Here is a 26,303-nt window from a genome sequence, read left to right on the forward strand (position 1 = left end):
TCCATATCATCAAGCTGATCAATCCATAGACTGGTGGGATGTACCGAAGCAGTACTCACCCAGGGCGGGACATAGAAATCCCTGACCGCAACACTGAAGCTCCAAACCGGGCCTCCGCCCGAGCAGCCACAGTCAAGCGGCAATGCCTGGCAAAGGTATGGGCCGAAGCCCAAGCTGCCTCCTTGCAAATCTCTTCCAAGGAGACGGACCCTAAGCCGCTGCAATGGCTTCCTTGCCCATCTTGCCACTGTAGGCTTAGAAGCCTGCAGACCCTTACGAGGACCTGTAAACAGGACAAACAGATGATCCGATTTCCGGAAATCATTGGTCACTTCCAAGTATCTGATGATGACTCGTCTCACATCCAGAAACTGAGAGCAGAGTATTCCTCTGGGTAGACCTCCCTACGAAAGGAAGGGAGACAGAGCTGCTGAATCACCTGGAAGCGAAAAACAGTCTTGGGCAGGAAGGAAGGCACTGTGCGAATAGTCACTCCTGCCTTAGTGAACTGCAGAAAAAAACTCTCGACATGAGAGTGCCTGGAGCTCGGAAACTCTTCTGGCTGAAGTGATAGCCACCAAAAAGACTGCTTTCAATGTCAGGTCTTTCAGAGATGCCCTCGACAAGGGTCAAAAGGCGGCTTCTGCAATGCTCTTAGCACCAGGTTGAGATTCCACGCAGGCACCACTGAGTGCAGAAGAGGGCGCAGGTGATTAACTCCCTTGAGAAAGCGCACCACATCTGGCTGCGAAGCCAGGGAAGCACCCTTCAGGCGGCCCCTGAAGCAAGCCAGAGCCGCTACCTGAACTTTCAGGGAACTGAGCGACAGGCCTTTGTCCAGACCTTCTTGCAGGAACGCCCAACACTGAAGAAATTGGAGCAGTGAAGGGAGAAAGTGAGCCTGCTTCACACCACGCTGCAAAGATACGCCAAACCCTGGCGTAAGCAGTAGAAGTAGAGCGCTTCCTCGCTCTCAGCATAGTGGCGATGATCTTGTCTGAGAAGCCCTTCTTTCTCAGACGCTGCCGCTCAATAGCCAGGCCGTAAGACCAAAGGGGGAGGGATCCTCCATCACCACGGGACCCTGATGTAACAGGCCCTGCTCCACTGGCAGCCGCAGAGGATCGCCGACTGAGAGCCTGATCAAGTCCGCATACCAGGGACGTGTGGGCCAATCCGGACCCACCAGGATTACCCTGCCGGGATGCTTTGCCACCCGGTCTAGCACCCTGCCCAACATGGGCCAGGGCGGGAACACATAGAGAAGCTCTTGTGTCGGCCACCGTTGGAGAAGATCATCTACTCCCAGGGATCGAGGGTCCCGTCCTCTGCTGAAAGAGCGCGGCACTTGGCAATCGGCCGATGACGCCATCAGAACTAGGCTCGGCTGGCCCCAGCGCTTCGTGATGCTCAAGAACGCCTAAGCAGATAGCTGCCACTCTCCGGGCTCCAAGGTATGGCGACTGAGAAAGTCCGCCTTGACATTCATGACTCTGGCAATGTGGGCCGCTGACAGCTGTTCCAGGCTCGCTTCCGCCCACTGGCATAGATTCATGGCCTCCTTGGCTAGAGTGGCGCTCTTGGTACCTCCCTGGCGGTTGACATAGGCCACAGCCGTGGCATTGTCCGACAGTACCCGTACAGGCTTCAACAGCAGTACCGGGATGAACTCCAACAACACCAACCGAATGGCTCTGAGTTCCAGGAGGTTGATAGACCACTTGCCTCTGCAGGAGACCAGAGCCCCTGCGCTGTCCTTCCCAAACAGTGGGCTCCCCAGCCCATCAAAGAGGCGTCTGTCGTGACGACAATTCACTCCGGGGTCACCAGAGGCATTCCTGCAGACAACTTGTCTGTCTGCGTCCACCAGCTCAGCGCCTTGCGCACTGCTGGGTCCAAGGGAAGGCGCACAGCATAATCCTCCGACCTCGGAGTCCAGCGCAGCAGCAGAGATTGCTGTAGTGGTCTCATATGAGCCCTGGCCCAGGGCACTACTTCCATCGTGGCCGTCATAGAGCCCAACAGCTGCCCGTAGTCCCAAGCCCGAATAGGAGAGGCTACTAGGAACTAGTCCACCTGAGCCTGAAACTTGACAATCCGATTGTCTGGCAGGAACACTCTGCCCACTTGGGTGTCGAATCGAACTCCCAGATATTCCAGGGACTGTGTCGGGCGCAGCTGGCTTTACTCCCAGTTGATGATCCACCCCAGGGAGCTCAAAAGAGCAACCACCCGGTTCACAGCTTTGCCGCACTCTGCATAAGAGGGGGCTTGGATCAACCAGTCGTCCAGATAAGGATGGACTTGAACTCCTTCCTTCCTCAGGAAGGCCGCGAAGACCACCAATACTTTGGGAAAGGTCCGCGGAGCAGTAGCCAACCCGAACGGGAGGGCTCTGAACTGGAAGTGTCGGCCCATTACTGCAAAACGCAGAAAGCGTTGATGAGGAGGCCAGATGGGAATATGCAAGTACGCTTCCTTGATGTCCAAGGATGCCAGGAACTCTCCTGCCTTCACTGCCGCTATAACAGAGCGGAGGGTCTCCATGCGAAAGTGCCGAACTTTCAAAGCCCAATTGACCCCTTTGAGGTCGAGGATAGGCCGTACAGAACCTCCTTTCTTTGGAATCACAAAGAAAAAGGAGTAACATCCCTTGCCAAGCTGATTTTCTGGCACCGGAACGACCGCCCCCAGGCGGATCAGATTGTTCAAGGTCTGCTGCACTACCACAGCTTTGACCGGAGACTTGCAGGGAGAGAGTACAAACCCGTCTTTTAAGGGTCGGCAGAACTCTAGCTTGCAGCCGTCTCTGATGACTTCCATCGCCCAAGCGTCTGAAGTTATTGTGGTCCACTCGCCCATAAACGAGGACAGCCGTCCTCCAATCTGCACTGGGGCGTGGACCAAGGCCCCGTCATTGGGTACTAGACCCTGGGGGAGGACCGGAGGGAGCACCTCCGGGACGGCGATCTCTGCGAAAGGAATGCTGCTTGGGGGAGAAATTCCTCTTGAAGGAAGAAGGGGCAGAGGAACCCGACTTGCCCGGGCGGTACCGACGGGCTTCTGCAACCGTCCTCTGGAGGTACCGGGACGAGTACTAGCCCGAGCCATGACCTCTGGTAATTTCTTGCCCTTAGTCGTGCCGAGATCGGTCACGATTTTGTCCAGCTCGACCCCAAAGAGCAGCTTGCCTTTAAAAGGCAATCTAGCCAGGCGGGATTTAGAGGCGTGGTCAGCAGACCAATGTTTCAGCCAAAGCCACCGCCGCGCAGAGATTGTCTGAGCCATGCCTTTAGCTGAGGCCCTCAAGACATCATACAGCAAGTCTGCCAAATAGGCTAAGCCTGATTCCAGGGCCGGCCAATCAGCCCTCAAGGAATGATCCGAGGGGGAAGCCCGCTGCACCATAGTCAGGCACGCCCTGGCCACATAGGAGCCGCAAACTGAGGCCTGCAAACTTAAAGCAGCCGCCTCAAAGGACGACCTTAAGGCCGCCTCCAATCTTCTGTCTTGGGCGTCCTTTAGGGCCGTGCCACCTTCCACCGGCAACGCCGTTTTCTTAGTCACCGCAGTGATTAAAGAATCCACGGTAGGCCACAGATAGGCCTCACGTTCACTCACAGCCAAAGGATAGAGGCGGGACATAGCCCTAGCCACTTTAAGGCTCGCTTCCGGGACATCCCATTGAGCCGAAATTAAGGTGTGCATGGCATCATGCACGTGGAAGGTTCTAGGCGGGCGCTTCGTCCCCAGCATAATGGCAGAGCCAACAGGGGCTGAGGGAGAGATGTCCTCCGGAGAGGAAATCTTCAAAGTGTCCATGGCCTGTAACAACAGGTTGGGCAAATCCTATGGGCTAAAAAGCCGCGCTGCAGAGGGGTCATCCGCTCCATCCGAGCGGGGATCCGTCTCCTCCAAGGAATCCGCAAAGGACCGTTGGGAGACCTCAGACACGCTGCCCTCATCTACATCGGAGGAGACAAAGTCCTCCAAGGCCTGGAAATCAACCCGAGGGCGTTTACCTCTGGGAACCTCAACCTCTTTACCAGAAGAGGGAGCAGGGGCAGCGTTTTGCATGAGGAAAGCCTGATGCAGCAGCAAAACAAACTCGGGGGAGAAACCCCCCAGACTGTGCACTTCCGCAGCCTGGGCAACAGCCCTAGACGCACCCTCAACCGGCGCTCACAAGAGCGGGGGAGAGACATGCTGCGCATCCAAAATGGCGTCCGGCGCGACACTCCGCGAAGGAGCCGCGCGGGAAGAACAGCACTTAACTTTAGCCGCTTTTGTGCCGTCGCCCAAATTAAGGGTGTTCATGGCATTAATGTCTCCAACCTCAAGGGCGGCCCACGAAGAAGCCGTCCGAGCCGCGTGGCCGGCCAAGATGGCGGAGGCGAGGAGCGGGGGATGGGCGTTTATGGCGGGAAAAACCGCCACGCCGGAGGAAGGACCGGGACATTCATCGGTCACGAAACTGTCACCCAACAAGGGCGAATCAGGCTGTAAGACCCCCGCATCCCCTCTAGAAGCGCTCAAGCGATCCGGGGAGCGACCCTTTGCGCCCTCGCCCTCCGACGCCATATGCCACGAGGAGAAGAATCGGGGAACCCCCTGCCCGCTATAAAAAGGTAAAATTACCTGCTTGCCGCTCCGAGCTGTAACGAACTGGTGTCCCAGTGAGTAGCTGCAATAAACGTTTAAATAAACGTCGAAATAAACGCCTTTAAGGACGTTTAAAATTTTTTTTTTTTTTTTTTAACGGAGCCAGCGGGAGGGGGGAGAAAAGGAGGGACCTGGCACCACCAGGTTTGCACTTGCTCAAAAGAGCCCTCAACCCCAGGCCTCAACAAAACCTAAGGATTAGGCTTGGAGGCCTAGCCAGAGCTGCTGCTGTGTGTGACCACCACCTGCTGAGATAGAGAACATACTGAGGAGTTTCCGGCAGCACATGACCACATATAGGGAGGCAAAAGTTTGCTCTCTATCTCCACCTGCTGGTAGATGGACACAACCCACCAGTCTATGGATTGATCAGCTTGATGATATGGAACGTTTGTTTTTATGTATTTATTAAGATTTATTTACCACATTTTTGAAAGAATTCACTCAAGGCAGTGTACTGTAAGAATAAATCAAACATAAGCAATAGACAATTACAGCAGAAAAAATATTCAAATAACAATACAAAGTATGGCATAGAATACTACTTACAATGTCAACACAATACGTAATAGAACATTTTAAAACACAGCATAGGGTATAAGCAAAGATGGAGCATATAGATAGGTAAAAAGGTAAGAGGATTTACAAAATAAGGTGACTAATTTAAAGAAAGTTGCACATTAGGTCAGAGAGATGATTAAATGCTATCTCAGCAAGGTTGAAGAGCCAAGCTTTCACCTGATTCCTGAACTAGAGATAGTCTTCTGCTAAGTGGAGCCTTTCAGGGAGTGCATTCTAGAGTGTATGGCTACTCCGGAGAAGGTCGCTTGTGGGTATCACATCATGTAATGTCTTTTGGAGAGGGTGTGGTTAGGGATACCCCTTGGGAAGACCTTGGTGTCCTTGGAGGTGTGTAGAGGTTCAACTTATTCTTCAAGTACTCATGGCCATTTCCTTTAAGGGCCTTGAAGATCAGACACATAGTTTTAAATTTATCCCTGTATTGTACTGGTAGCCAATGAAGTTTTTGCAAAAATGGTGTGATGTGGTCACGTCGCTTGCATGATGCACATACACTGTTTCATGGCTTTGGACCACTCAGACCCAAGGGCTACTTCTCACCCCCAAACCACACCACCCCAACTCACCACTGTTGGGATGGGGACATATGCTGCCCTGGTCCCGATATCAGGATTTCACCAAAGAGGGACATAAAGCCATTTTGAACACAGAGATAGCATGGGTAAGAGCAACTGGGGATCGCTCATGCCCCAACTAGGCCACCAGAGAAGCAGAGCTTCTAAGGTAGGCTTGGGGAGGGCCTATGTTACATCTGTGCTTTCCTCGCCCTCTGGTGGCCAGTACAGGTGGCTGCTATGGACCATCACCCGTTCCAGATTTTAGCTGAGTCCGGTCCGGATCTTCCAGGCTGCCAGGTTTGCTTGCTTGGATTGAGCCTGCACAGCCACCATAGCTTCCTGGTGATTGCTGCAGCTGAGTCTTTCCTGTCTGGGCTTATTAGCCATTTTGAAACTCTCTGGCTTTGCCTTTGCATCGCGTCTAAGGCCCTGGTATGTTGGGGTGCTGGTGCACTTCTGCGGAGTCCAGTTTCTAGTTTGGTTTCCTGCCTTGATTCTTGTCTGTTCTAGTTAGTCTGTGGATAGTTAGATTAGCTTGTTTGTTTGTTTGTTTGTTAGTCTTGTCTCTGGGTTATAGTTTTGTGTGTAGTCCTTGTCTGTTTGTATCTTAGTGGCTGCTCTGCAGCTTTTAGTTTTGTGTCTTGTTAGTCAGTATTTTGCTCCGTTTTAGTGGCTGTTTTCAGCTTTCAGTCCTGTCCTTTATTTTACCCTTTCCTTGCCCTGCTGTCCCTGTATGTTCCTTTCCCCTCTGACCCTCAGTCCCTGTTCAGTCTAGTTGAGATCCTGTTCCTGCCCTGTCCTACAAGTCCTGCTGGCCACCTGAAGCCAAGGGCTCAACCTTTGGTGAAAAGTGGCCAGGTGCAGGTGAAGCCTAACTGCTCATTAAAGCTCTGCCTTGTCACTGGTGTGGGGTGGTTTTGCCTGCCGCTGCCGCTCCTCGACAGTGGCCCAAGGGCTCACAACTTAGTTTCCTGTTTTGAAAACGTGACAGCCTACAGGTATTGGGAGATTAGTGCTTTTGGCTAAGGGGTCTGGGAGGGGGGCATGCAGTCCCCTTTTGGTTTGGGGGAGGGTGGGCAAGAGCTTCAGTTTCACTCACCCTCTGCTTTGTACAATATAAAACCAGTGTGTGGCTGGAAGCTAACCCACTAATAGTGTTGGTCTCATTTTCTGTTCTTATGAGGATGTAGCCTGAGGGAGTCAAGAGCCCTCTAGCAAAGCTGCAATCCTGGACCACACATCAGTCAAGTTTTCAGAATATCCTTAATGAATATGCAGGAGACATATTTACATACAATGCAGGCAGTGAAAACAAATGAATATTCATTAGGGATATCCTGAAAACTTGACTGGTGTGTGGACCTGCAAGTTCTACATCCTTGTTCTAGCGCAACCTACCACACGGATATAAAGAAAAGAGCTGATAAAATTATATGGGGCATACCTAGCTAAACCAAGGAAGGTGACTGAGAAAAATCCCATTCCATTCTTCTCAAAGAAATAAAAAGCTTCCAAACAGCATTTGAAAAAAGGGATGGAGAGTGAAATACTTTAGTTAATAACTTGAACAATGACATTTAAAAGCTTTAAAGAATATATTCTTTGCACTTTAATGTTAACCTTTTCAAAAGCATGTAAAATATTTTAGAATATATTTAACTATTAGATTTTATTGGTAGAAGTTATACAGAAAGACATAAAATAGCAGGCAATCACACTAGCCTTTCACAATATAATCTGCGGCAACATTACAGCAGAAAGTCAGCAATCAGCTGCCATTTAAGTACATCTTTAAAAAGCTTTATTAGAGAAAAACTGTGCTTGAGCATAGCTAAATATTTAAAGTACAGCTTTGTTATAGTTTGAACCATGAAAAAGGGACTATACCTCATAAGACAGTAAACTCACTATACATACCTGTCTTTCCAAATCTTGCCCAATAATGCCAGCTTCTACATGAGCTGTTAGATTTTTTTCATCAAGCCAGAGTATCCGATTCTGTAGTACAGAAAAATTGAACATCGGGCTAGGAATATAACATATAACTAATGGCAGATCAAAATTAACTGAAGGTCCTCACAGATATGCATACACATACACACTTAGGGGCATGATTACTTAGCATGCACTGCCACCACACCCATAGGAATATAAGGGGCCATGGCAGAAGACAGCATGTGCTAACTCCATTAGCATGCAATAACCTAAATTAACATGCCCCTTAAATTAAATTTTCCATTTGTATTTCAATTTAAAGCTTAAATATGACCAAGGTGCTCTTCTTTTCAAATAAGGATCCTAATGCACACTTCTGGGAACATGCCTGGGTTTGTTATACCAACCTGTCGGCAACATGGGAATAAATCAAAATCAAGAGCTAGTGTTTTACCTTAGGAGACGGCAAATGGGGTGAAACCTAAAACTCTTGTAAATACTTTGTGGATACATACATATGTTATATATTTTCGCTGGCAGCTCACGGTGAATTACATTCAGGTGCAGCAGAACAGTCTCCTGTCCCCACAGGGTTTCTAAACTAAGTTTGTACCTGAAGTAATGAAGGGTGAAATGATGTGCCCAAGGTCATAAGAAGCATTGGCGAAAGAAGTTGGATTTCACTCCTGGCTTTCATCACACTACCCTAACCAATAGACTACTCTTCCACTCGTAGTAAAATAGACTAATTTAACTCAAAAATACAATACAGTACTTTTTTAGGTAGTTATTATACAGCAGAAAATTTAACTCAAAAATATACTACAGTACAATTTTTGGTGGTATTATACAGCAGAAAACCTTGAACACCATTTTTATTTTTTTCTGCAGAAATTCTATATGTGAATTAGCCCGAGCCTCTGTTTCTTGAAGCCACTATACTGCAAATACTAAATCTTCGTCTGCATGTGCAATTTCCTATTCATAATTCTTGCTGCGGCAGATCATTCAAAACAATAGAAATGTAAACGCATAAACAGAAATCTATTATGTGAAATCTTCTAGAATGCAAAAATTATTTCCCAATGAACAGACTGCATTAAGCAGCATTAAAAATACAAAATAAAACCACAGTAGTCAATACCCATCTAACACAAAGGCTCACATTCTGTGCTTAGCTCTGTTCCCCTTGCAATGCTTGTTAAGGGTTAATAGTAGCAATTACCTACATTCGCAGAGTGCCATTCCCTAACCTCTGCTAAAGCAAAGCAGAAATAAGACTCAAACACATACCCATTTGTATTTATTATGGGTTTAATTTTCATTTGCATTTTTTATTTAAGGCTATAATACCAAGTGCCAGTAAATGCTTGCTGGGCAGCTGTTCTTGTCAACTGAGACAAATTTCATCTATATAGACAGTTTTATGTCCTAAGTGCCATTAATGTTTTTTGTTTTTTTACCACCAAGAACCTCTGTACATTTAACTCAAATTGTCAACTGAATGCAAAATATATTCTTGTCCTACATTAAAAACATGTAAGTAAACAAAAAATATTCCATAAACGTAATCACCCTGTAAGGAAGAGGTTTTCAATCCAGTTAGGGTTTTCAGAATATCCCTACTGATTAAGTGGATATCCTAAAAACCCTGACTGACTGGCTGGCTGGTGTCCTGAGGACTGAGTTGAAAACCTCTGCTGTAAAGTTTCACAAGGCTCTTTAGCAGCTGCAAGCTTGAAAATACTATATTACAGTAGGTCAATAAGACAAAAAAAAAAAAAAACCAGAGCGTCCTGAAACAGTAATCTATATTATCCCACCCCACCCAATCTTTTCATTGTGTACCCCCCCCCCTCTTTCATTTTCATTCCTCTCTAATTTTAACCTCTGTTCCATTAAAAAAAGGGAATGTAACATACTTTAAAGTTATGGCAAACTGATCATATCAGGGTCCTTCCTTGCACAATCCATCCTGAATTCTAAACACACAGAGGGACATTTTCAATACGACATCTAAGTCGGACATTGGATGTTTTGCGCTAAACGTCCAAAATCCAAATAGGAAATATGTCCATTTTCAAAACCACAAGACAAATATTTTTTTTCTGAAAATACCATTTCTAACAAGGTTTTCAGCTCTGTGCATTATCTTTTCAGGCCATTTAAAACAAAAACAAAAAAAACCCATACAAATGAAAAACGTAGAAAATCAAGCCACTGGGATGTAGCATGGGGCCAGCATTTTTAGCAGACTGGTCCCCCAGACTTCCCAGGAGAGCAATGGGGCACCCTAGGGGGCACTTCAGTGGGCTTCATATAAATGCTCCCAGGTACACATCTCACCGTTGCTCCCTTATCTTGTCTGCTGAGGCTTCCAAAACACACTACCCCCTACTGTACACCTCTACAATAGCCCTTATGGGTGAAGGGGGCACCTATATGTGTGTACAATGGGTTTCTGGTGAGTTTTGGAGAGCTCACAGTTTCCACCACAAGTGTAACAGGTAGGGGGAGGTATGGGCCTGGGTCCACCTGTCTACACTGCACTGCACCCACCAATACACTACTTCATGCTGCTCTAATGGACCTGACATCTGAGGCTGGTAAGTACAGTGCACTCCATTTAAGTGCACATTGGATAAGCGCATGCTCTGTTTAACTGCATGCCGTACTTCGGTCCCATTTTTGGCACCATCAATTCCTATGGGGACAAACTTTGGTTTAGCGCACCACTGATAAGTGCAAGATTCGCTTATATGCATGGTTCAAGACCACTCCTCTGCAGGAAAGACTCCGCATAAGCGCGCGCATGGAATACGGAAGCCGACTGGCGCGTGACAACCAACGAGATTTCAAATTTACCGCCCCTTTAACTGTCACAGGCAGAATAAGCGAAAGAATGTTGTTAGAGTGTACACTGGGGTCGTAGTCGTCGTCGCGCAACTGTAAGGCTTTAACAATGGCTGAACGAATAGAAGTTCTTAAAAAATTAGAAAACAAAGTCAAGTATCTATTGCTAAAGAATATGGTGTCAATCCCAGTCAAGTTTCACATGTCTTGAAGCAGAAAGACCAGCTTCTGGAAGACTGGCAAAACAATATAAATCCACAACGGAAACTAAAACAGGCGGGAAAAGCTGAGGAGGTAGAAGATGCTCTTCTTCGGTGGTTTTCTCGAGTCAGGCGCAGAAAGTTTCCTGTCAGTGGTCCACTGCTTATGGAGAAAGCTAAGCAGCTAGCTGAAAGTCTTGGACTAACTGAATTCAAAGCCACTGCTGGATGGTTGGAAAGATGGAAGGAGAGGAAAAGCATAAAATTCAAGAAACAGAATGGTGAGAAACAAGACGCTGATGACTTTGGTGCTGAAAATTGGGTTGTTTCAGTTCTTCCTACCATCTTGAATGAGTTTGCACCTCATGACATTTTCAATGCTGATGAAAACGGTCTCTACTGGCGAGCAATTCCTGATGGAACACTTGCATTCAAACATGCCGAAACTACTGGAGGTAAAACGTCGAAGGACCGACTGACGACCTTCCTTTGCTGCAATATGGATGGGCGTGAGAAGTTGGAACCCCTCGTCATTGGAAAGAGCAAACAGCCCCGTTGCTTCAAGAAAGTTAAGCGACTTCCTGTGTCATACGAGGCTAACGCAAATTCATGGATGACTGGGGAAATCTGGAAGCAGTGGCTAAAGAAGTTAGACACTAGAATGCGGGCACAAAAGCGTCAGATTTTGTTGCTTTGTGATAATTGTGCTGCACACAGGGATGATGTCAGGCTGTCTAATGTCAAGGTGGCCTTCCTGCCACCAAACACTACCTCTCTGATCCAACCTATGGATCAGGGCATAATAGCCAATTTCAAACAATATTATCGAGCTCTTGTGCTACGTCATCTGATACGCGTTATGGATGACCAGACTGGCAAGGATAAACATGCTGTTGAACTGGCTCGTAATCTATCACTGTTGAATTCCCTACATATGCAGAAAGAAGCCTGGAATCATGTTACACAGGCAACCATTGTGAACTGCTACAAGCGGGCAAGCTTTGTTAAGGATGTGGAGAGGGACGAAACAGATGCAGCTGTTGCAAACGCGTCAGATAAACAGGCTATTGACATCCCAGCTGGTGTTACTGAAGAGGAGTTTCATCGCTACATAGCTGTTGATTACGATCTACAAACAGCTGACGACAGCATTGATGTCGAGACATGCGCCTACACGCAGGCAACAACAGCTGATGATGAAACAGAGGATGAAATGAGCAGCGAGGCACATGCTGACGAAATTCAACAACCTCCACCTGTCACTTTTGCAAGAGCGCTGGAGAGTCTCAACACCGTGCAGGCATATCTGGAGGCCACTGGATGTCAGTGCTATGACAGTTTTTACCATCTGGTAGACGTAGTCTATGGAACTCACAGACCCAATAGTGTACAGAGGACTATAACTGATTACTTCAAGTAAACCTAACGTCAGTTAATGGAGACTGTATACTGTATGTATAATAATAAATAGTACTGTACATATGTTTATCAGATGTCAAGCTTCTTTGGGTCACAACGGTTAAGTGCACGCTCCGGTTAACTGCATGCGTTTCTTTGGTCTCAAACCCTTGCACTTAAGCGGATTGCACTGTACTATTTTTATTCACTTTTTTGGGGGGTGGGAGGGGGTCATCCCTGATTTCCTCCATTGGTCATCTGGTCATTTAGAGCACATTTTTGTGCCTTATTCATTATAAAAACAGGTCTAGACCAAACCGTTTAGATTTTCACCCTGGACATTTTCGTTTAGTTCCATTATAGCTGTAAAACATTCAAGTATTAGGCACACCCTAAGCCCGCCTTCAAAATGCTCCTGACATGCCCCCTTGTGATTTGGACACATTGTACATGAATTGCATAGATAGACATCTGCAAAACAGGTTTCAAAAATACCAATTTGGATGTTTTGAGAAGAAAAACATCTAAATACAGCTTTATGGCATTTTTTGGATGTTTTTCTTTTTCGAAAATGAGCCCCAAATGGGGCTGATGACTAAAACTATCATGACCAGAAGTGTGTGATTATTGCAAGGTGTGCATGCAAAATGTAGAAAGGGGAGTCAACACAGACGTTAACTACTACTACTTAGCATTTCTATAGCACTGCCAGGGTTACGCAGCGCTGTACAAGTTTAAACATGGGGAAGGACAGTCCCTACTCAAGAGAGCTTACAATCTAAAGGTGACAAACTATGTAGTCAGTGTAGATATCATGAATGGGGAAGGTGGTTAGGCGCCAAAAGCAAGGGAGAAGAGATGGGCTTTGAGTAAGGACTTGAAAATGGGCAGGGAGGGCGCATGGCGTATGGGCTCGGGAAGTCTGTTCCAGGCATAAGGTGATGCGAGGCAGAAGGGGCGGAGTCTGGAGTTAGCGGTGGTGAAGGGTACAGATAGGAGTGATTTGTTCTGAGAGCGGAGGTTACGGGTGGGAACATACGGGGAGAAGAGGGTGGAGAGGTAATGGGGGGCTGCAGATTGAGTGCACTTGAAGGTCAATAGGAGAAGCTATTGTGTTATAACTTGTGTTATACACATGGGCACACACTATATTAAAATGAATGGTAATAAAACCACTAAGTATTTCTCTAGAATGCACAGAAGCAAACGGTGGCTTTTAAAATTTACTGCCAGGTCCGAGAAAACACAGAAGGGTTGGTTGAGAGGACTGGAGGTGGGGGGGGGGGGGGGGGGAGAGGAGGTATCAAACTGCATAAGCGCACTAACCTGCATTATTTGCCCCTTAACATGTGTTAAAGGGCTCTAACATTAGGTGCAATGTCCTAATGCAGCATAAAAACATCACACCACATTATATAGTAATAAGATACAAAATATGTAAATGCAAGTAAATGTTTTTTCTTTATTGATTTCTTGTTTTACCACTCTTCAGTGGGCACAATTAGAGTGGTTTACAGACTGCAAATTGAAAACAAAAGGAACTACAATCAAGAAAAAGAACAGAAACTTGAGAGCAGGAACACAGCAGAGGAGTATGTAAAGGAAGGTGAAGTGATGGCTTGCCTGCCATTACCAAACGCCGCCAGAAATCACCGCACCCAAGGCAGCCATAGAGAAGACGTGCATCCTTGGAGCAGCCTTGAACTTGGAATAGGATAATTCAGAGAGGGCATGCCATAGGGAAGGGCATGAGACAGCAAAAGAAACTGTGCCTGATGGACTGAAAATAGGAACAAAAGTCCAAGGGAACAGCAAGGGGATGCTCTGAAGCTGAGCAAGGAGCTCTAGAGGGCATGTAAGATGAGATCACAAAGGTTAAATAAGGGGGTGACCCTGTGTAAAAAGCTTTGAGTCAAGGTAAGGCTTTTGGGTTGAACTCTAAAGGCAATTGGAAGCCAGACATGGAGGTGAAAAAGTGGAAGGACATGGTCAAAATGTTTGTCTTGAGTCAAGAGCCTGAAATACATGTTTTGGACATATTGAAATCTTTTGAGAAGAGGGCAATCCAGCAAAAATGGGATTGCAACAATCAAGGAAAGAAGCCACCAGAGTATATAAGAGTTGTGCAATTTGATCATCTAGGTATCTCCACTTGTTTGGATAAGCAAAGTGCAGCATAAGGGAAGACGGTAGAACTAGAGGACACGAACTGAGGTTGAAGGGGGGCAGACTCAGGAGTAATGTCGGCAGTATTTTTTCAGAGAGAGGGTGATGGATACATGGAATGACCTCCTGCGGTAGGTGGTGGAGATGAAAACGGTAATGGAATTCAAACGTGCATGAGATAAACACAAAGGAATCCCTGTTTAGAAGGAATGGATCCACAGAATCTTAGCAGAGACTGGGTGGCGACGCTTGTAATTGGGAAGCAAAACCAGTGTTGGGCAGACTTCTGTGGTCTACGCCCTGATTGTGACTGAACAGATATGGATGGGCTTGAGTGTAAATTTTAAGGGGCTTTGACATTAGCATCGGAACTTTTAGTACAAGAAGAGTGCTGGGCAGACTTTTATGGTCTGTGCCCTGAGAATGGCAAGGACAAATCAAACTCGGGTAGACATATAAAGTATCGTATACCATGTAAAATGAGTTTAATCTTGTTGGGCAGACTGGATGGACCATACAGGTCTTTATCTACCGTCATCTACTATGTTACTACAAGCCGTAAAGCCCATTACAACGGGCGACATTTCTGTTGTGCGTAATATAATGAAATAGCCAAACGGGCAATATGTTTTATTTTTGAAATGTAAAGAGAGAGAGAGAGTGAGAGTGTGAGACAGAGACAGAGAACGTGTGTGTGTGTGTGTGTGACACAGAGAAAGTGTGTGTGTGTCTGTGTGAAAGAGAGAGAGTGTGAGTTGAGAGAGACAGCGAAAGAGAGAGTGTGTATATGTGTGTGAGAGACATAGAAAGAGTGTGTGTGTGCGTCTGTGTGCAAGAGAGTGAGTGAGTTCAGAGAGAGACAGAGAGAGATTGTGTATATGTGTGTGTGAGTGTGAGAGAGACAGAGAAAGTGTGTGTGTGTGCATCTGTGTGACAGAGAGTGTGAGTTGAGAGAGACAGCGAGAGTGTGTATATGTGTGTGAGAGACATAGAAAGTGTGTGTGTGTGCGTCTGTGTGCAAGAGAGTTGAGTGAGTTCAGAGAGAGACAGAGAGATTGTGTATATGTGTGTGTGAGAGATAGAGAAAGTGTGGGTGTGTGTGCATCTGTGTGAAAGAGAGTGTGAGTGTGAGTTGAGAGAGAGAGACAGCGAGAGTGTGTATATGTGAGTGAGAGACATAGAAAGTGTGTGTGTGCATCTGTGTGCAAGAGAGTTCAGAGAGAGAGAGAGAGAGAGAGATTGTGTATATGTGTGTGTGTGAGTGTGAGAGAGAGACAGAGAAAGTGTGTGTGTGCATCTCTGTGAAAGAGAGAGTGTGAGAGTGAGTTGAGAGACAGCGAGAGAGAGTGAGTGTGTATATGTGTGTGAGAGATAGACATAGAAAAAATGTGTGTTTGTGCGTCTGTGTGCAAGACAGTGTGAGTTGAGAGAGAGAGATTGTGTATATGTGTGTGTGTGTGTGTGTGAGAGTGTGAGAGAGAGAAACAAAGTGTGTGTGTGTGTGTGTGTGCATCTGTGTGAAAGACAGAGAGAGTGTGAGAGTTGAGAGAGAGAGTGTATGTGTGTGAGACATACAAAGTGTATGTGTGCGTCTGTGTGCAAGAGAGTGAGTTCAGAGATTGACAGAGAGAGTTTGTGTATGTGTGTGCGTCTGTGTGAAAGAGAGTGTGAGAGTGATTTGAGAGACAGAGAGTGTGTGCCCCCCTGTAGCCACCCAGCGATTCTCCACTCTCCCCTGCCCCCCCCCCCTCCAGCCACCCAGCGATTCTCCTCTGCCCCTCCCCCATCCAGGCGCCCAGAGATTCTCCTCTCCCCTGCCCCCCTCTCCATCCAGGTGGATTATATATTATGATTATGGTTTTATGAAAATACGTCATGTGCATTCTGTATATGTATTAAATATATGTGCATCAGTTTAAAATCTATGTGCGATACTTCAACTTGTGGTTTGATGGACGATTATTTTTGTAATTTTTTTGTAATTTATTGATTCAAATTTATATTGGTTTTGTTTTTTATTATTATGTATTCCTCATTTTTAGACATCCTGGCCTTTTACAATTTGATTGCAATTCAGCTGTTTCATCTGTTTCAACTAAAGCTGATAAGTATGTTCTTAGAGTATCATTATACTTATGATATTCATTTTTTGTTTCTAAATTTATTGTATTATGTTCAGTTATTTATGTCAATATATTTGTTCATTTATAGACCCCTGATGCAGGCCGGTGTGGCCAAAACACGATTCGTGTCGGGTTTTTATTGATTTTAATAAAGACATTGTTTGGGAAGACATCACACATGAGAGAGGACTCTTTTTGGATCCACTGTGTGTACCTGGTGTTCTTCATTTCTCCTGTGGAGAGATCACCTTCTGTGGTTGTTCCCCTCTCCATCCACCCAGTGATTCTCCTCTGCCCCCCCTCCAGCCACCCAGCGATTCTCCTCTGTCCCCTGCCCCCCCCCCATAGCCACCCAGTGCTTCTACTCTCTCCCCTGCCCCCCTCCAGCCACCCAGCGATTCTCCTCTCTCCCCTGCACCCCCTCTCCAGCCACCCAACGAGTCTCCTCTCTCCCCTGCCCCCCCTCCAGTTTTGGGAAATAGGTGGCTGACAAAGGCAAAATTATCCCCAATTCTGAGAACAGAAATTTTGTTCATGCTCGTGCTCCAGCGGGAATAGTTGTTTACATCCTCGACAGTGCCACATGCTTGCCTTATAGTAGCTACTACCTCCTCCTTCCTTTCGGTTCTTCCCCTCACCTTCCCAACCGCACATGTAGTGAGCTCTCAGCATGCAGGCTTCCTTCTGAAGCCGCACTCATACTGGCGCGCCTGCTGTCTACGTCGGGACACCTGTGTTCGTTTGTAAGGGGCGGGCGGAGGAGTTGGTTGCCAGAGATCTGTCAGTGCGGGCGGGATAGTGATTTGCGGCTGTGGGCCGCTGTAAGCTGCTGCTGGTTGGGTACGTGCAGTGCTGTAAAACGGCCATGTTACAGGTGCTGGCTAAGGTCTGTTAGGCGTAGGTAAGCGGCGCAGGGGGATCCGGAGCCCTCTTGATCTGGGCGCTTAAGGGATGCGGCATGGGTAGGTGGGTATGTTCAACAGTGTGTTCACGGAGAGGGCCTGGGTGGAGGGGGGCCAGCAGCGACCTCAGAGGGGGAGTTATAGCGACCTCGGCGGGGAAGGGGCGGGGCGGCAATTTGTGACGTGCCGCACATGGGCTGGAGCAGGGGGTGTGTTCAGCATATGTGACTGTTTGTAAGGAGCGGGCAGAGGAGGTGGGTGCGGGTCGGATGTCAGTGTGGGACTGAATTCTGATTTGCCCTTAGTGGTGCGAGTACCGGGAGGAGGACGCGTGTTCGTCGTAATCGTGTGTGTAGCAGTGTGTATATTGCTTGTTGACGCTGTTACAGCCTCTAATAATGTCTGAAGCGTTGTGTGACGTGCTGCACATGCATGCGCGGTACGTCGGTCACTCTTCATTTATATAGTAGGATATGATTTGGTGACAGCTGAAACCTGAATATGAAAGGAAAGTTGATACTTTAAATGAACTGTAAGTGTAACAAAAGGAATCAATGAGAGTGATCAGCAGACCACAGATGGTAGGGGGCAATAGAAAATCGAAAGGGGTTGTCCAGTGATCCAAGAGATAACAGTTTTACCAGTTTTGAGGATAAGGTGATTGGAATGAAGCCAATCTGAAATAGAGTCGAGGCAAGTTTGGAGCTGATGAAGATCTGGATTGTCAGGATCTTGATAAGCTAGAAAAAAAATTGTCAGAACAGACACAGGCAGAGATTAGGTGGTCCTGATTAAGAGCAGCAAGGGGGCTGAAGAAAATATTCAAGAGAAGGGGGCCACTACTGGACCCACACCTCAGTGTAGGAAGTGCGATAGCAAGAAGGAAGGGAGACAAAGAAGGTACAGTATGAGAGAAACAAAGTGAACCAATGATGAAGAATTCTCCCTGAAATACCAATTTCAGCAAGTCTGACTAATGAAAGCAGCACTCATATCCAGGGATTCCAACAATGCAGCCTGCCCCAAATTCAGAATGGAAGTCATTAACAAGTGATGTTAATACAGTTTCAGTGCTGTGACTGAGCCTGAAACTTGATTGGTGAGGTAGGATGTGAGAAGATTTAACATGTTGTGAAAGCTGAAAAAGAACAGTCTGATTTCAAATCTGCACTTCATATTCAAATGGTTAGTCAATAATTGGAGGGCAAAGAGGGATCCAGGTTTGGAGTCTATAGAACTGGACAAATCATGGCCTGTTTCCAAACCAAGAAGTCCAGGTCTTAGTGAAGACTTGTTACCCATACACAGAAGTGGCAATAGCTAATGAGAACTCACTTTTTACCATGCTGAAGGAAGTGAGTCAAGTGGGCAGATAGTAAGTTTACAAGCTGAGAATTTTGGAAACAGTGGTTAGGGAGATAGGTTGAACTCTGACCATGTATTATGTATACCAAGCGATAATGTGAACAGCATAAGATTAGAAGAAAGGTGACTATAAGGGATGGAGGAAGCAGAAGAACCCAGCAGAGCAGAGCAGAGGCAGGCTGGCATGGTGAGCAAGTAATAAAACTTTAAAGAAAAATGTGTTACAAGGCTGGAACCTCAGGGTCTTCCAGAAAGGTCATTGTTAGTTTGAGTGAGGTTAATCGAGTAGAGTGGAAAATAGTTTTCTGGGGTGATTAGAGGAGATGTTAATTAGGTTTGTGTAGTAAGAACAGCACACCCTCCTAAGATGGGACCAATAAATGTGATGGAGATCTCTGCAATGATGCAGATCTCTAGAGGACCCAGTTTGCACCAAATCCTTTCAGCATGCTGAATCCGTCTCTTAAGAAGACAGAGTTCGCCCTGATACCAGGGTCATTTTGGCATCTACAGTGGGTAGATGCTTGAGGAAGTGAACATTGGGCAGTAGCAGCACAGAGGACGGAATTTCAGAGATATGCTTGTTGAGTCACTGGCAGGAAAATAAAGTCAGTCTAGAAGAAGGAGCAAAGTGAGGGAAGGTAGGAGAGATCAATACGATGAGCAACATGAGTGAAGCAAATCTGGGGAGTGGGTAGAGGAGAAAACAAGGAGACAAAGAATGAAGGAAAGAAGAAAAGTGATCTGATCAAGAAAGGGACAGAGAGGAGAAGCAAGAAAAAGAGAATCTAGAACACGAGAAAGAACAAAGTCAAAAATATGGCCCATACATGTGTGGGGAAGTGAATATGCTGACAGAGGTCAAGGTCAGAAAAAGGGCATAAAAGGTAAATGTCAGGTCTGATGGCATTATTAGGATGAGAATTAAAATCATCCAAAAGATTAGGGAAACGAAGTACTGCATCTGAGAACATTTGGGTCAGGGAGTCAACAAGAAGAACATCAAAGATTGGGGGGAAAATACAGTAGGAGAAGGTGAAGGGAAAGAGTGAAGTTGAAACAAAGTAGAAGAAACCCAGGGTATGAGAATAGGTCAGGGTTCAATTCAGTCAGGGGAAAAGAAGAGGATGCAATGATCCCCACACCATACCCCACCTTCCAAAGACTCACAAGTAAGGAAAGCTATGAAGTCAAGAGGAAGACACAGGGGAGAGTTTCCTTACTTCTACAAAGCCATATTAAGTAGAAGGGGGGTTGGCTGCAAAAGGATAGTGGAACAGTGGCGGTTTTGAGGCGGCTTAACCAGCAGTTAAGTAGGAAGAAAGGAAATGAAGTTATTCAGGTAAGCAAGATGGCAGTTCAAGGTGTCAGTAAGTCACCCAGGACTCGCCCCATGGAGCATGACCTGCTCCTTGTGTGTGCTCCCTTACGGCACACAGAGGTAACTTTAGTGCACCAAGGTGACCTCAGCAAAACAGAATAAAGGGGTGAGAGTCCAGCAGCAAATCAGGGAAGAATGGGTAAACCTAATGAGCAGCAGCTCAGTAAATACAGCATTATATAGCGGCTTCCATGTGCACTGGGTACAAACCAAAAACCACAGAATTGCCAATGGGTCACCAAGTTGTGGCATGATGCTTCTGGGCCATTTCCTAAAGGGGTCAGCAATGAGTTGGTTCCAAAGCACCCCTTCCCAATAGAAAGACCCTCCTGTAGCCCTCCAAAACTGTGCCCCCACAACCAAGACCTCCCCCCAGAACTGAATCCCCCCCCCCCCGAAACTCCATCCATTCAAGGTCTTCCCACCTTCCTGAAGCCCCCTCCCTAGGCATACCTATAATATTCCCCTGGTGTCTAGTGGGTGGGCAGGAGCAATCTCCAGTCACCCACTGGATACCAGGGGAATATTAAAGGTATGCTTCACAGGAGGGTTGGGGGGCACTCTGGAGCCAACTCATTGCCAGCCCATGATGCAGGATGAAACTGACCTGCTTGAAGTTGGGCTCACTAGGCTTTAGAGGAAATTAGATTCATAGGGCCCACCAGGCTCACAGGGCTTGTAAGGCTTGTATAATACTGACAGTTCGCATTACTTTTTACACTAACAGCATGACTTTTTTATTTTTTTTTTTATTTTACTCCTTCTACATAGCGCCAAACCCCTCCGAGAAAAATTGCACTCGCTCCCAACCAAAGAACGTATTGCTTTCAAAATCTGCACCCTGGTTCATAAAATTATCTATGGTGAGGACCCGGGATACATGACAGACCTCATCGACCTACCAATCAGAAATACAACCGAATCAACATGAGCATATCTAAACCTTCACTACCCAAGCTGCAAAGGACTCAAATACAAATCAACTTATGCATCCAGCTTTTCCTACATAAGAACACAACCATGGAACGCATTACCAAAAGCTGTGAAAACGTATAACCACCTAAACTTCCAGAAATCACTAAAAACTTATCTGTTCAAAAAGGCATACCCTACCGACCCTACTTAAGTGCCTGAACCCTGCAACACTACGAAACCAAAGCACGTAATGGACATAACGTAACTCTTCCTCTATAAGATTCCCTACTGTGTTTGTTCCACATGAACCTCATTCTACCACAACATCACTGTGTAACTGTTTATACCGGAATTGGCGAACGCCGTTACGGTACTATGCAAGCCACATTGAGCCTGCAAATAGGTGGGAAAATGTGGAATACAAATGTAACAAATAAATAAATAGTGTTATAGCAAAGAGTTTTCTCAGGATGGCAAACAAATATGCCGTGAGAACAGACCACTCTTATCAGTAGTGCCTTGCAGAAAGAACTCTCTCACCCTTTAGCCCACACCTCTGAAAGTTTTTCTCTTTCCTTTTTATACGTACACAAGTTCTGATTGGGGGCTCCAGCCAGGTATAGCTGTCCTAGTATTTGGTTACTTAGAGCACAAACATCTTCACACCGGTTAGAGATGAGCTGCAGATCTCTGACACTGTGTCCCTCCAAGTCTATCTGTCTCGCTTGGCATCCTATAGCCTGTGCGTAGACTCAGCGAGAAAGAGACTGTTGCAAACTGTAACCTGTCTAGCAGCCGACCTGAAATTGAAGAACGGGCTGTTCCTGTTCCTAATATTTTCTGCATTACAATAACAGTATATAGTATCTAGTTCTTATGTATGTGCATTGGTTTCTCTGTAGCTTATTCATACATGTCATACATGGAGAATTTGTGTTCAGTTTTGGAGGCCATATCTAGCTAAGGATATTTTAAAAACGTCATGAAGCAGTCTAGAGAAAAATGACAAAAATGGTATGGGATTTGTGCCAAAAGCTGTATGAGAAGAGACGTGACAACCTAAATATGTATACCCTACAGGAGGAAAAGGGATAGGGGTGATATGATACAAATGTTTAAATACTTGAAAGTTATCAATAAACATACAAATCTTTTACAGAGACAAGGAAGTGGTAGAACTAGAGGACATGGGTTATGATTACAGGGGGGCAGACTTAGGAGTAATGTCAGCAAGTACTTTTTCACAGAAAGGGTGGTGAATGTCTGGAACGTTCTCCTGAGAGAGGTAGGAAAAATGAAAACGGCAATGGAATTCAAAAATGTATGGGATAAACATGAAAAATCCTTCTAGAGAAAAAGGATGGAATCACAACAAAAACATGTCAGTGCTTAGACATCAATTCTGGTAGTAAGGAAGGCCAGTACTGAACAGACTTCTACGGTGTATGTCCCAAATATGGGACAACAGGGTAGACTTTTGCAGTCTGTGTCCCGATTATGGATGAGCAGGAGTGGGCTTTGATGGCAAGTCCAGCGATTGGGATGTAGAGCCAGTGCTGGGCAGACTTCTACGGTCTGTGACTCAAGGATAGCAAGGACAGATCAAGAACAAGAGTGTGTTTATGTGCCACATTCACCCAGGGATTGATAGCAAATACAACGTTAATTTGCAACATTGTTGGATTGCTGGTTTATTCAAGTACTGACAATAAATGTGCCTATCCAAAATTATAAAACCACTCTTCCAAGAATGTGTGACTGCCCTATTTGTTATGCTAGTATTTGATCATGACAGAATGTAACCAGCAAGGAATAGCAGGTACGGTTTTGGTCGCCTTATTGGGTAGACTAGATGGACCATGTGGGTCTTTATCTGCTGTCATATACAATGTTACTATGAAAACGAAAAGAACCTGGGTAACCCTGCTAGCGTTTGTTAGTGGTTTACATCAGTCCCTTTAAGAGGCCGCCCGGAAGCATAGGGACATGGCTTGACAGCCTGATGCTTCCATGCCAATAGCATAATGCAGCTTGAAAGGTGACTCAAAGGCAGCGTTCTTTTTCTAGGGTGTCAACAACCTGTGATACTGAGATACCACATTGGTAATCAAGGTGCTGTACAAGCCCACCTTTTACTGCACCTTGATATGGTGGTGGTGGGGGAGGGTGGTTGGGAAGTTCATGCTAATTTTGGGAGATTTAAACGCCAGTTTTGTTTTTTTCTGCAACAGAACAAATGCCTGCAACTTTAAAAGACCAAATGAGAGAAAACAGCTCTCTGCATGTGTCGGAACAAAAACAACAACGCAAGCACACATCTGCACATGAACTGGAATGTTGTTCTGCACATAAATTTAGCCTCACAAAAATTTTATGTGCTAGAAATTTTTTGCAAGGCTAACATTTATGCACAGAACATTCTGGTTCATGCACAGATGTGTACTCACTACAGCTCCTTGTGACTAGGCAAGTCACTTAAACCTCCACTACCCCAGATACAAAATAAGTATCTGTATATAATATGTAAACCATTTTGTTTTTAACCACAGAAAGGCGGTATATCACATCCTTTCCCCCCTTTGTTTTTTACTTTTACTCACACTTTCGTGTTTGTTCGAACATCTGCACCATGAAGATGTGTCACCACAGCACCTTTGTGCACATCTCAGTAGACTTCCCCCAATTAGCACACAAGGTCTGCTTGCTTGAAATTTCCATCTCATTGGCTTACTGCATTCCTGCATTTTACTTCCTGGTAATTTCACAGCAGAAGCTGTATGCTCAGCCATCTGTGCATGGCTCTACCTTGTGGCTTTCTGCATCAACCTCTCAGTTCTAAAACCACTGTAGACAAAGGTTTCAACACAGCAAACACAAGCCCATCTTGTTAAGTTACCCCAACTGCGTTGTAACATTCTGAAGAGTCTTATAAACTCCAAGTCAGGCCAAAAGAATTTTCAGTTCACAAGACTCAGGTGCTGCATAACTTGGTAAGAAAGCTGGAAGTGTTGGATAAGAAAAGACAAAGCAGAGGACCAGAGCCACAGGATTATTATTTGAATAGTTGGCCTTCCTGAAAAAGTGGAAGGTCAGGACTGAACGGAATTCATGCAGACCTGGATCCCTGAGAAGCTGGGGTTTGAGCCAAAGTATGATCAGATGCCATTGCTTACTGGCACATCCCCTTCTCCCCACCAAGTGGCTGTGGACCATTTCAAGCAAAGCTTCAAGTCCTCAATCCTGCACATTCTAAGATTGTTTCAGAATCAAAACATTTTCTTTTTTTTTTCCCCATGATGTTTCTCTAGCGTTTCAGAAATACTGAAATTTTACTTACAGAAATTAGGAGTGAAGGGAATTCAAAAATGAGTGAGACTGAATCGGCAATCTAGGTTATGTTCTTCATTGGACAGACTGCTAGAACTTTTGAGGATGCTAAATGATAGTAACATAGCATTTGACAGCACATAAAGACCATCTAGTCTGCCCAAAAAGGTGGCCAGAGCCATTCCTGCCATTCTATGCAAGTTACACTCTGTCATGATCAAACACTGCATCACCAATAGGGCAGTCACACAACCATGGAAAAGTGGTTTTATAAATTTTGATGCTGTAGTCACATTTATTGTCAATACTTGATTAAAGCAGTGATCCTACATATTGCAATCTTAAGGTGTCTCCCCTTGCCCCCTGAGATACTCACACCATATGACAGTGACATAAAACCACACACTTGGTTTTGATCAGACTCTGCTATTCTCAGGTCATAGACTGTACAGGTCTGCCAAGCACTAGTCCTACTTCCCCAATTACTGAAGTTGTCATCAAAGCAGATTCCACTTTATCCAAATCTGGTTTTCCATAAGCTGAACACAGACCGTTAAAGTCTGTCCTGTTTTTTGCCATATTTGGGACAGAGGAGTGAAATCTATACATGGCGCTCAAAATTCGGTACCAACAAAATTGAGCTCTAAGTGCTATTCTATAAAGGGAGTATGTCCCTTATAGAATAGCATTCAGTGTGGATCTTGGCACCTGTTTGGTAAATGCCAGTGCCCAACAGATGGAGACACAGAAACGAAGTAGTTCCTTATGAGTCTCCCCTCAAAGGTATCATGTAGCTCTAGAATGTTCAGTACTTCGACTAGCCAAATAATGGTGCTCACGGTTATAGTGCCAATCGACAGGAACCACTCAATATTCCATTGTATAATGAATGCCTAGCTACAATAAAATTGTAGGCAGCACCTCAACAGACATGCAGCAGCTCCACAAAGTCAGGAAGTGTTAGAGATAGAGTAGACTGAACCTCAACTGACATGTGGCACTTCCACTGAATCAGGAAGAAGATGCTGTCGAGTAGATTGAAACTCAACTGACACTCAGCACATCCACTGAGTCAGGTGGTGTGTGAGAATGAGTAGAATGAACTCCAATGGACAGCCAGCAGTTCCACTACACCAGGAGGTGTGTGAAATTGAGTAGAATAGACCTCCACTGACATGCAGCACTTCATCATGTCAGAAGGTGAAAGAGACTGATCAGATAGAACCTCCCCTGAAACACAGCCTTTCCTCTGAGCCAGGAGGTGTGCGAGCCACGGTAGATCAAATCTTGACTGATCTATAGGACCTCCAGAGAGTCAGGAGGTATATTAGACAGAGCAAACAGAAGAAATCCTGAAACTGCCCTGAACAAAAAGAGACAAGGAAAATCAATTAAGGTGGGTTTCTGGACTGGCCTGGAATATAGCAAAGCAGTACCCAAAAAGAGTGGGACTAGAAGAATAAGACCAAAACTTGGAAGAATAATTCTGCTATGAACAGAATTGAAAGAAGGCACAAAAACAGAGCCAAAAGAACTTTAGGTATACAAGAACCCGAACTGAAGTCCATGTCTAGGGTACCTAGTGTAACAAAGAAACAAGAAGTACTGAACCTGAAGGGGGCCACCAGAGATCCTGAAACAAAACTCCCCTTGCCCTAACGGAGCTAAGGAAAGTACAGCCAAAAAAGTGAAATTCCCAGCCCATAATAAAAACAACTAGAAGTTGTCAGCACTGCAGAAAGAAGCCAGTGAGGTAGTAAGGTAAAATTATGTATCATACCTGATAATTTTCTTTCCATTAATCATAGCTCATCAATCCATAGACTGGTGGGTTGTGTCCATCTACCAGCAGGTGGAGATAGAGAGCAAACCTTTTGCCTCCCTATATGTGGTCATGTGCTGCCGGAAACTCCTCAGTATGTCGATATCAAAGCTCC

At 45.7% G+C, this 26,303-nt stretch overlaps 1 protein-coding gene across 1 annotated transcript in view; it reads right to left on the reverse strand.

The window, feature by feature from the left end:
* The window catches only part of AGPS (alkylglycerone phosphate synthase), a 531,881-nt gene that overhangs the window by 282,922 nt on the left and 222,656 nt on the right, over positions 1 to 26,303 (reverse strand). Inside the window, exon 8 of the mRNA XM_030208991.1 lies at positions 7,719 to 7,799. Coding sequence (XP_030064851.1) covers positions 7,719 to 7,799 — 81 coding nt within the window. The remainder of the gene's footprint in view (positions 1 to 7,718; positions 7,800 to 26,303) is intronic.

The sequence above is a fragment of the Microcaecilia unicolor genome, chromosome 7 (genome assembly GCF_901765095.1).
Source record: "Microcaecilia unicolor chromosome 7, aMicUni1.1, whole genome shotgun sequence".
NCBI classification, from domain to species: Eukaryota; Metazoa; Chordata; class Amphibia; order Gymnophiona; family Siphonopidae; genus Microcaecilia; species Microcaecilia unicolor.